The sequence below is a fragment of the Aulonocara sp. 'chitande type north' Nkhata Bay genome, linkage group LG9 (genome assembly GCF_057382095.1).
Source record: "Aulonocara sp. 'chitande type north' Nkhata Bay isolate Kocher_YH1m ecotype deep benthic linkage group LG9, A_spYH_male_GT1.1, whole genome shotgun sequence".
Lineage (NCBI taxonomy): Eukaryota > Metazoa > Chordata > Actinopteri > Cichliformes > Cichlidae > Aulonocara > Aulonocara sp. 'chitande type north' Nkhata Bay.
The window spans coordinates 12103166-12115490 of record NC_141352.1 but is presented as its reverse complement, the minus strand read 5'-3'; the positions used below and the strand labels follow the sequence as shown (position 1 = coordinate 12115490).

The 12325-nt window shown below is 44.2% G+C and overlaps 1 protein-coding gene across 2 annotated transcripts in view; it reads left to right on the top strand.

The window, feature by feature from the left end:
* The window catches only part of LOC147321739 (uncharacterized), a 32814-nt gene extending 27639 nt beyond the window's left edge, over nt 1-5175 (top strand). For both annotated transcript variants that reach the window (XM_086305770.1, XM_086305771.1), the window contains 2 exons: nt 2085-2681; nt 4052-5175. In XM_086305770.1, coding sequence (XP_086161896.1) covers nt 2085-2681; nt 4052-4630 — 1176 coding nt within the window. In that variant the 3' untranslated portion in view covers nt 4631-5175. The remainder of the gene's footprint in view (nt 1-2084; nt 2682-4051) is intronic.
* Nucleotides 5176-12325: the final 7150 nt, after the last annotated feature.

The following is a 12325-nucleotide window of genomic DNA, read 5'->3' as shown; positions in this document are numbered from 1 at the left end:
TTTCATCACCCCAAAAAATACACGTTCAAAGCACCACAACAGCAGCCCGATATCAGACAGAAGCTGTCAGCTGAGCTCTGTAGAGTGGGCAATTATAATGAAGCTTCATTAGGATTTGTAGATTCAAGCTGCTCTTCATATTTTTGGCCAGCAGATGTCACCAAAGAGGACTGTGTTGAAAAGCTTTGAGTAATGAACCTTTTTCAATACAAGCTTCAGTGTTTCAGAAAGCTTCATTTGGCCATCACTGATATAAATAATATTATAGAAATGATCAGAGGAGGCAAAAGTACATTTACTCTATACTTAAGTAGAAGTACAGATGCTCTATTGACGACTCTGCAATAGTCGGTCTCATCACTGATGGGGATGACAAGGAGTACAGAGAACTGACCAAAGGTTTTGTTGACTGGTGCCAGCAGAACTACCTCCAGATCAACACTAGTAAAACCAAGGAGCTGGTGGTAGACTTCCGCAGGCACAAACATCCCCCACTGCAACCACTCAACATTCAAGGTATGGACATTGAGACTGTGGACAGCTACGGGTACCTTGGTGTTCATCTGAACAATAAACTGGACAGGTCTCATAATTCAGACGCCCTCTACAGGAAAGGGCAGAGCTCTGTTCTAGGATGCCCTCTGGACCCAGTAGTGGTGGTGAGTGACAGGAGAATGGTGGCTAAGCTGTCATTCCTGTTGGACAACATCTCCCACCCCATGCAGGAGACTCTGACGGCACTGAGCAGCTCCTTCAGTGGCTGCGGCACCTACGATGTGGGACGGAGAGATTTCGCAGGTCTTTCCTCCCCACTGCTGTCAGACTCCACAAGAAAGACTTTTGCAGCTGATTTGCAGCAGTTGTACTTTTGTATTTTCTTATTCAGTTGTATATAGCATTTGTATTCTATTTTATTCTATTCTATTATTCTATTGTATTTTATTTCATTTTATTGCATTCCAGTGTTTTCTAATTTCTGCTACATAACTTTGCACTTTTGCTGTAACGAAACAAATTTCCCACCTGTGGGACTAATAAAGGTCATCTTATCTTATCTAACTGTGACATGAGCACCACAGTCACTGTGCACCAGTCACACACTGTTCTTTACTTTAAATCCATCACAGTTCAGCAAACGAACCTGTTTATCCTGCACTAACCTGCAGAGGATCTTCATGCAGTCTTTAAATAACACAGTTAATCTGCCTCAGATTGTTTTGCAGCATCTTTCACAACCTGAAAAAACACAATGTCACATGTACAGACCCAATATCTGATTTCAACACATGAGGACTTACATGTAAGCTTTAATCTCCAGTTGATCAAATCCCACTGAGCAGTCCTTCCCTTTAAATCTAACCTCTCTTCTTCCTCTCCTGTCCTGTGTGTCTTATCTTTCTCCATCTCTGAGTGAAGTTAGCTCTCTTTCTTTTCTCTCCCTGTGATGTACAGCAGCTGGACCTTTAGCCAGCAACACACTGTGAGACAAACTGCACACAAACAGTTTGTGTGTTTGCTGATGTTTGTTGATAGAAACGCTGCATTTGAAATTACCTGTTTGTTCAGGTGCTGTGCAAAAAAGAAGGAAGAACAACGTCTCACTTTAACTCCTGACTATGACTCACAGTTTTGCCTCTTTCATCTCTTTTTATGTTTCATACCCTGGTGATTAGTACACGATCAGGATTGTCTTTCATGTGTTACTTTTCAGGCTCAAATCAGTTTGATATTTGATGTCCTTAGTGATGAAATGACTCCTCTCAAATTCCTAAAAACAAAAGTAAAAAATCTGTTTTGTAAATGCAACAAAATACAGATTTGTTTTGTAATGTGGGGAGTAAAAGTAAGGAAAATAAGGAAAAAATATTTTAAAGTGTTTAAACAGTCATGAATTATTTTTAACACCAGGTTGGATGTAATGTGTTAGAACTACCAGCAGGTGGTGATAAGAGACCTTTAAGGTGTTTGGTGCCACACTCCACCTTCAGGTTTAAAACTAGTGTTAATGGAGGGAGTTTGAAGGTTGAGTTTGTTCCACGACTGCATTTCACTCACTGCCTCTGTTTGTATCTCTGTCACTGCAGGACCAACATGGAGCGAGAAGTCAGCGCTCTCAGGAGGCCGACAAACCTCACAGAAGAAAGGGAGAGAAAACATACACCTGTGATGAGTGTGGGAAGGATTTTACTGGGAAGTCTACACTAAAACGTCATCAGGTCATCCACACTGGAGAGAAACCGTTCAGCTGTGAGTTGTGTGGAAAGTCTTTTTCCTGGAAGCGTTCCCTGAAAAATCACCAACTCATCCACAGTGGAGTTAAAGCGTACAGCTGTGATCAGTGTGGCAGAGCTTTTACTCACAGTAGCAGCTTACAGAATCATCTAGTTACCCACTCTGGAATTAAGGCATACAGCTGTGACATTTGTGGAAAAACCTTCAGCCAGATAGGGAGCCGAAATATACACCTACGCATTCACACTGGACATGATGTGTACTGCTGTGATCAGTGTGGCAAACAGTTTATAACCAACACGCATTTACAACAACACATGTTGACCCACTCGGAGGAGAGACCTTATAAATGTGACCTGTGTGAGAAGACTTTTAAAGCTCCACATCACCTGAGACGACACCAACAGATCCACACCAGAAAGAGACTCTCCAAGTGCAGTTACTGTGAGGTATGTATGTATATTGTTATCTTGTCATTTTAGCCTGACTGTTTGGAACAACTCTGCTCATTAAACTGTGTTAGCATGTTAGCAATTCTACTGCATGGAAAAGCAGCTCTGAGTGATTATTCAGATTTACATTTCAGTTATGATTTTTGTTTACACGATCATGAAAAACTAAAAGTGCTGAAAATTGATAATTCATGTGTTATTTAACGTTTCCTGGTATATCATAACATGGTTTTTATTTCCGCATAGATGGCATTTTGTTTACAGCGGCTCGTTCCTCTGTCAGGTGTACATGGAATAAAATAAAACACAAATGAAAATAAGTACAAAACCAAACATTCAGTAATCTTCTATTATGGTTAACAAAGTTGTATCGGTTTTGTAATATTGTAGCAGTAGTATCATTGCTTGTTTTTAACTTTAGTACTTTTAGACACTAGTGTTAAAATACTAATTTAATGTTATAATTGCAGTGTCATGGGGGTAGTAGTGTTTTTGTTGTCCCAGTCAGCTGAGTGCTTTAAATGCACAGTTACAGTGTCATTAATGCAGTATTGTCAGAATCAGAATTTATTGATCCTACGGGAAATTATGTTGGTTACAGTGCTCCAGTACAAGCAGTAGCAAAAACAGACAACACAAGAAGAAAGAAATAGCACAATATACACACACACACACACACTATTGCCACAAGCAGGAATGACTTTCTGTGCCATTCAGGGGTGCTCTTTGGTAATGTCAGTCTCTCATTGAACGTGCTCCTGTGGCTAGCAAGCATGTCATGGAGTGGGTGGGAGGAATTATCAATTCAATTTCAATTAGATTAATCAGATATTAATAACACATATGATTCAGTGCAGAGAGGTCTATTAATATATAGTGAGTGAGAAAGGGGACTGGAAGGGGAAAACGCAATGCATTATGGGAATCCAACATTGTCTTTATCCTGGATAACATTCACCTCTCCGACACTACCCTAAGGGAGTCCAGCTCCATCCCAACAACATTGCTGGCCTTGCAGCAACTGTAACATGCGCTGGTTGGCGCATGCACACAATTTTTTTTTTTTAATTTTAAATTAGTATTATTGCAGTGTTACATTAGTAGTTTAGCACTGTGTTGGTAGCCTTTAAATTACCCTGAAAATATTAGTGTGGTAGTACTTCAGTGTAACTCAGATGTTACTGTAACATGAAATAAGTATTACTGTAGTATTATGGTGGTAGTATTGTAGTTATTGCAGCCCAGTAAACTGAGCATGTTAACTGAAACAGTAATTGGACGTCTGCAGAGATGTTCTTTAGTTCAGGCAACGTTCAGGATAAAAATGTTGAAGGACTGACTTACACTGTCTTTGTGTCTTTGTTTAGAAGCAGAGCGACACAGATGGATCCAGTTCTCAACCCTGTCATCACTGTGGTGGTGGGAAAGACTTTTTTTGCGACCTTTGTGGAAAAACTTACATTCGAAAAGACGGGCTTCAAGAACATCAGCGTAAACACACTGGAGATAAAATGATAAAATGCAAAGAATGTGGGAGAAGCTTCACCAGATTAAGGGACTTAAAACATCATGAACTCATTCACAGTGGGGTTAAAAAGCACCTCTGTGATCAGTGTGGGTCATCCTTCATCACTGCAGGCAACCTTAAAACACACAAACGAGTCCACACAGGAGAGAAACCGTACAAGTGCAGATACTGTGACAAAAGCTTCTCACAATCAGCTAATCGTAACTATCCTGAACGTGCACACATGGAAGGAAACTACAGCTGTGACCAGTGTGACAAGAGCTTCAGGAATCTCAGTTCATACTCCAGACACAAACGATCCCACGTTACTAATAAACTGTTTCACTGTTACCAATGTGCCACCACATTCACTAAATTATCTGCTCTGTGCAAACATCAGCGTGATCACTCAGGGCTGAAATCACTCCCATCACTGTGAATCTGCAGAGACAGAAAGATCCTCTTCTAGTTTCAGTGTCAGAGTTAAAACCCTTGAGATCAGGCTCCAAAGAGTTCATCAAAGCTATCCAAGTTACATGGTTTATTAAAATAATCACATTACAGCATTTACATTCATGTTAGACTACTTTTAATTAACTGCTTTAGCCCACAATGAAAAAAAAAACCCATTTTGTTCATGACCTGTGTAGGATCATGAACAAAACTAACTCGGGATCTCGCAAAAGTTTCATACATCTCCGAAAACATCGGAGCACTTTTGCAAGTATGTGATGTCTTGTAAACCGAGCAGATATCTGACGTTTGCACAACTACATTCACGCCTCAAAATATCTTAAAAGTGTATTTTCTGACCCAGAAAGAGTAATATTACAACTAAGTAGCTGCTGCCATTGTTGGAATTCAACTTTTGTTGAAACGTTTCTGAAAGGTTGCAGATCTGGAACCACTCTTTCCTCTGGCAGGTCTGCCATCTGTTGTTGGCTGGGTTTTCCTCCATTCAATTTACAGAATAAACATTTTGCACAGTTGAAACTCCATTTGTTATCCGAAACTTTCTTTCTAAAACAATATCTGGGAAACATGCTCTTTGGCCAGTCTTCTCGAGAATCTCATTTGCCTTTGTTCTCTATTTTTCTCTCAGTTTAAATGAAAAAGTTTGAATCAGAAATTTAATGTTAGCTGGCATGCTTAACTCCACTTTCCTCCATAGCATTTCAACACTCCTGACTATATAGTCAAGTCCAGTCAAGTCAAATGTATTTATATAGCACATTGAAAACAGCAACTGTTGACCAAGGGGCTGTACATTTAAGATCATCAAAAGAGATAAAAACATAGGACGACATGATAAAAGTTAAAAGGAATCATAAAATTAGAAGATTTGAGTAAGAAGTAAGATAAAAGTAGTACAAACTCATCCTGATTTAAAAGCCAAGGAATAAAAGTGGGTTTTTTAGATGGGTTTAAAAAGTGTCCAGTGTTGGAGAGGTCCTGATGTGAAGTTTGTTCCACAATTTAAAAGCAGTCACAGCAACGGCCCGGTCTCCTCTGTGTTTAATCTGGACCTCGGGACAGCTGAGAGCATCCACAGACCTCAGTGATCTTACAGGAGTGTACCAATTTAAAAGATCAGAAAGGTTGTTTTTTTTCCTGCCTTGTTTGGTATCATTGTTTTTAGTTCAAACTCACGTGTCTAAATATAGTTATTGTTGTACTAACACAAGATTCCTGAAATCACATAAAAAAAACATAAAACCTAGCAGTATTTTTTTTTTACTGTAAAAACCACAGACATGTTCAGTAAATTATTTTAGAACTTGAAATGCAAATATAAATTGTACACTTTTAAAACTTATGCACACATTGTGTAAATATATACAGTTATTTATCTAAAAATGCAGCCAATGCACACCTGGCATTTTTTTTATTTTATTTTGTACAACCATTTAAAAATATTAGTATAACTAAAATGAGAGAACAAACAGGGGCCCGTTCTTCGTACCTCGCTAAGTAGGTTAGCTGGATTAGATTGTTGACGATTTCGCGTGATCTTGGATCGTTCGGTTCCCCGAAGCTCATCCGGGACTTGCTGCCATAGCAACAGAGCCGTAAGCGTAAACCTGCTCGGGAGCAGGTTTACTTTATGTAAACAGGATTAGATCGCGGCCACGCAGGTATGTCCGCTTCATTTATACGAAAGCAACAGCGATATCCCACCACTGTTTCACCATAAATAAATAACATCAATGTAACTAAAGATAGTGCAGCACCTGATCCATTTATTGATTTCACACAGATACATACAGGTCATTTCCTAAAAAAGGGAAATGTACTATTAATCATTCTATTTCATGTATTTGATTATTACAGATGTAATTCATATTTCAGAGTAGCAATTGCAAATTACTTTGTGTAATCAAGATGAGAGACCACGGCTATAAAAGCGAAGGTGGATTTGGGAAGCCTGTCGCAGCCATGTCCTGTCCGTATACGCGAGCCACCCATTGCGGAAGGTGCAAGATTGATAAGGAGAGTCCTCAGAATTCAGCGTATATTGCGGGACAGACAGGATCCTTTAGCTCAGCGCGACAGTGTGCTCATTGAGAGATATCGATATTCCCGTGAGGGTATTATTTACTTAACCAACTTGTTGACGAGGGGGTGCAGGACCACCACCTGTCTTTTTTTTGCTCTGCCCTTTTCTTGGTTGGGCAAGGCACTCTACCCTACTGGTGTTGGCCAGAGGGGCCAATGGCGCGATATGGCAGCCTGGCTTCTGTCAGTCTGCCCCAGGGCAGCTGTGGCTACAACCGTAGCTGCCTCCACCAGTATGTGAATGTGAGAGTGACTGAATAGTGGCATTGTAAAGCGCTTTGGGTGCCTTGAAAAGCGCTATATCAATCCACTCCATTATTATTGTTATTATTAAATCACTTACGAGTTTAATTTGTCAGCAACTTTCTGCCAGCCCTCTCTCCTTGCTTTTGCAGCCTTTGCAGTGTTCCCTTGCGTTCTGATTAAACTCTGAAACTCCTGAAATCCCTCACTCAAGAGTTCTTGCTCTGCTGCCGAAAAATACCGAGCGCTCTCCTTCGACATTTTCGCCGACCAATCAGAGGGTTGCCGATCAATGTTTCTACTATCGATGCGTAGCCCCTTTTACGACACCCAGTGATCTCACATTACTTCATCCAGCTGTACTAATCATCAACAGCAGGTGTGTTCGGAGAACCGGATTAGCGAGCTCACGGTTAGCGCGATGATTCGGTCTTGGATGTGTCATTTGATCTTGGATGTAGTAAGCGACGTACGAAGAACGGGCCACTGGTGTCACAATAAGATGCCCCACAAATTATCTGTGTCTGTTCGCCACAACAAAGAAGAGAACACCACAGGGATAAACTTGCAGGTCTGACAACAGGAGCTTCATCACTTCTCTTTTCCACCTGCAGACTGTGTTTACATTGCCATCTGCCAAAACTACACAACACAACACACCAACTACACACTCCACACTAAACGTCACAAATCTCCCACATCTCAAACCACGTAGTAAAAACTCAATTTCTCTGTCTCTCTGGTGTCACTCCCAAAATGTTCCCCTCTTCCTAAACAACCAAATCCCAAATCTATAAAAAATTGGTCGACATAGTACATTTTTCAACCAATAGGAAAGAGGTGGCCTTTTTCTTTCTTTACTGTTTTTCTGCTGTCCTTAGAAAATACTTTTTTAAAAAACATGTGACGAAAGTATTTAGAAAAAGCTTGGCTAATATTTTTTTTTAATCATAACTCTGGTTTTAGTGGCCTGTCATTAACATTTTAAAACCGGTGTATACAATTCACCGGACAATTATATCCACGCTCTTTGGTTCTGTCCACCAGTTCAGAAGTTTTGGCGCGAGATATGTGAAGACTTATCAAAGTGTCTGAAATGTAACATTCCAACTTCCCCCTTAGTGTGTTTGTTGGGCAGCTTAGATAATGTCACTTCAGAAAAGAATATAGCCCATATGGTTTTCACTGCCCTATGCATAGCCAAGAAAACAGTCCTCATGAACTGGAAAAATAAAAATAATCTTAATTCTAACCAATATAGAAATTATCTATTAGATTACATTAGTCTTGATACAGCCTCTGCCACCACATCAGATCAATTGCTCTGGGCTCCTTTGATCAGCTCCATCACCTAGTGGGGGTGGGGGGGTCATAGTTTGGTCCCGCCTTCACTGTTGTGATTGGTGTGGGGGTAGGGACAGGCCTAGGGCGTCGGGGGGTTCCCCGGAGGCATCTTCCTTGGGGGGCTCAACGCGGGGTAGCGGTCATGTCCGGTTAGGGGCTCTGTTGGCTCTCAGGTGACTGTTTCCTCGTGGCTGTATGCAGCGGGGCTAGGGGAGGATCTGTGCTGACGGACGTGGGTTACTGACCTGGTAGCCTGGCTGGCCCTGGGTGGGTCCGGGATGGGCGTGAGGTTCTGGGGGCGCTCCGTCTCTGGGCTGGGGCCCTGGCCGGGCCTCGGGGGCTTGGGTCCTGGTTGGTGTGTTGCCGGGGTTGTGGGCGGGCGGGTGCATGGGGGCCCAGCCCTGGCACAGGGTGCCGCCGGTGTGTCGAGCCACCTGGGGGGCTCTTCAACTGGTGGGGGAGGTTGTCACATCTTGCAGGAGCTTTCCTCTCTTCAGGAACTCTCTCTGCAGGAAGGGGAGATATAGGAGAGGTGGAGGAAGATCTCAGCCTGGGCGTCTATTGTCTTATGTAGTCTGGAAGATGAGTGGATGGTGGGGTGGGTGCAGTTTTCTCTGTGGTGGGGTTGGGTGGACTGTCCCGGGCTCTGTGGGGCCGGGAGGCGCTGCTGCACTGGGCCCCGGTCTGGATGGGCCTGGGCCCCATTTCCCTGGCGGGTCGCGGAGTATGGGGGTGCCTACTGGGGTCAGCGGGGGAGCTGGCCCCAGGGAGGGGTCACTTGCCCCTCCCTTCCTTCCCTCCCCATCTCCAGCTGCCTCCCTCTTCCCGCTCCACCACAACCACCCACACATGCAGGGCCTTGGAGTAGGGGTATATCACCAGGGTGCAGAGGAGGCTAACCCCCCCCCCCCCCCCTCTGTCCCCTTCTGGCTGCCCCTGCCTCAATTTTATCCCACAACTTAGACATTCACATCACTCACACTCTCATTACACATACATATAGGATCTTGGGGGTGTGCACGATACACGGAATCCAAGTTACCATCAGGGTGTACACCTCACCCCTGGCGTCATTGCCCACCTCTCAATTTTAAATACACGTAGACATTGAGGGCTAGCAGGAGGGACCATGCGCTTACCTGCTGCTCTCTGGCAGGTAGCTCCATGCCCTCCTGGGTTTTAAATGCACCTTAGAACACACATGCATCAACACTACAATGAGCGGGTGGAGGGAGGTTTGGAGTCTTCTCTCACCCCCATTCTCTGCGACCTGCTGGAGCGGGGGGGCTAGGAGGAGGAGTTGGCCGTCCGACTGCGGTCTAGAGTGTGGGGCCTCCCTGCTGCTGCGGAGTCGGGGCGGTCTGCCTCTCCCCACCGCAGGGAAAAGGGTAACACCACCTGTGTCTGGGTGCAGTTCCCCCCTCCAGGGGCAAGGGTACCTAGACCCGGTTCGTAGAGTACGCTTGGGGAGTGTGATTGTGTGTACAGCGTCTCTTTATGTCTGTCTGCACGTTGGTTGAGTGTGGAGTAAGTGCATATGAGAGCATGAGGGTGGGAATGAATGTTTGTGTCTGTGTGTGCCTGTATGTCTGTGTCTATATGTCAGGTTGGGTATCAGACGCCACCTCTCTGGGGACATCTCAGGCCCTCCAAGGTTTGGAGGCCTATCTCCCCCTACCACCACTTCCCCTGCCAGTGGCGGACCCCCTCAGACATCGGTGCGTTGGTGGTTCTTTGTGTCTGGGGATGGGCGTCCAGGTACACGCCGGCTCACTCCTTGGCGGCCGCTTATCGGGGCCTGGATCCTGGGGCTCGCTCGGGCCACTTCGGAGGTGGGGTGCCCCCAGCCTCTCGGCCTGGGGCTTGGTCACTCAGGCACAGCTGGCTGCCGGCGGAGCTCACGGGCGCGTCACTGCAACTCCCCCTGGCTTCTGCTCCGCGGCTGCTGAGTGAGCCCTCATCTGGGACTCTCCTCAGCTCTTTCTGGGACAGTGGCGCGGCTGCCCCTCTGTTAGTCTTCCTTGGTCTCTTGTGTTCTGGGGGCCTCTGGATGTCTGGAGTTTTGATCTCCTCCATACCTGCTTCATGCCCTGGAGGACGGGGCTGTGGCCCCCCCACACCCTCTAGCAGATCATTACATGAAGGAACCTTTTAAAAAAACAAGCGCGTCCATGCTCACAGGTGTACACACGGGTGATCACACCCACAAACTACACCCCTTTTGGCTCCTACCTCAAAGCACACTGTGTTCTGTTGATCTTATGTGCTGCACAATAATGTTTAATATTTAGTATTTACTGTCATATTCCCATATATCATTGTGATGTTGTTTATTCTATTACTCTTGTTCTCTTCTGCTTGTTTTCTTTTTTCTTTCTCAACAGGTGATCCAGGTGATCGATATATGCATTTTCTTTTTCTTTTTTTTTTCCTGCCCATTCTGTTGGTTTTTGTTTTTTGCCCTTCTCCCCCGTCCCTCTTCTCAGCTGTTTCTCTTTCCCTCTTTCTTTCTCCCCTTCTTTCCTCCAGTCAAGTCTGTCCCATATTCAGCAAGTGAAAATAAAATAAACAATAAAAGGTGAATCAAATGGACCATTATGGCAAGGCTGGGATGGTCAATTTGGTAAAGTAAATCCGTTGGGCATCTTTCTTTGCCTTTAGACAACAATTCTGATGGCAAAAGAGCCAAACGGGACAGGAAAAAAAATAAAATAAACAGATGTGTGGAAGTGAATTATAACAACATTGAGGCTTGCCACCCTCTACCCCGAAAAAATGACGGTGACAAACCAGCCATCATTGTGAGATTTGCTAACAGAAAACACAAAACAGCACTGTTAAAACAAGGAAAGAAACTGAAAGGAGCCGATGTCTTCATGAATGAACATCTGATAAAAAGAAATGCGGACATTGCCAGGAAAGCACGTTACTTGAAGAAATAGGGAAAAATTCAGAATACATGGACCACCAACTGTAAAGTATTCATTAAACTCAATGGAACACCGGAACAAGCCAAAGTGTTGGTCAACAGAAATATGGAGGAGCTGGACAAATACTGAGGTTCAACCTACACTGGAGGCATGAACAGTAGCGGTTTTTTATACGGACGACACGGGCGGTTGCCCGGGGCGGCATCGTGGTGGGGGCGGATTCAAAAAATAATAATAATAAATTGCTCGTGCTCATGTTGCCCCGACATCAGACAGCGCATATGGGGAATGTCACAGGCACCGATCGGTTTTCTATCGCCCATTTGCTGGGAGTAAGGGCGCCCTCCGTTTGCGAGGTGCGCCTGCTGCTTGCGGCACAGGGAGGAGAGGGCGGGGCGGCGGGGGAGTCTCTGGCTGGCTAGAGCGGCATTTAATAACCAACTGGCAAAATAAAACAATAAAAAAAACCAACAAACACGAAAACACGAGACATTATGATACAGACTTATAATTTGCACCGATGGTTTTTCGAAATTCTATAGGCGAAAAGTGAGCGCGAGAGCCCTCGGTGCGCCTGCTTGCTGCTGAAGTCAAAGTAAACTTTATTGACAGCTCCGCTACATACAGTCCAGTATATAGAGAGACGAGACGACGAGGCTCCAGTTACAGCAGTGCAAGTAAACAAACAACAAATATAAGAAGAGTAAGAAAATAAATATGCACTTTAGGACCAGGGGTAAAGGGATCAATAACAATTTAAAATTTATAATTTACAGTTTTATGATCTCACACACAACCTGTCGACAGGGGAGGGGGGCCGGCTGCTTCCAGATAGAGCACATTTCATTCATAATGATGCAAATCCAAGCCCATTATGTATTCATGATTTGAATCCTGGGTTGTGTGAAATCCCAGAAATAAAGCCTACACAAAGTGAATCTGAGAACTAAGGTGTAGGTCTGTTAGGTTATGTTGTGGTGATCCTCGGGTTGGGGGATTTGTGTTCATACTAGTGCAAAATTAAAACCAATGGAAGATGTACAAGAAAAGTTCAAAGCCAT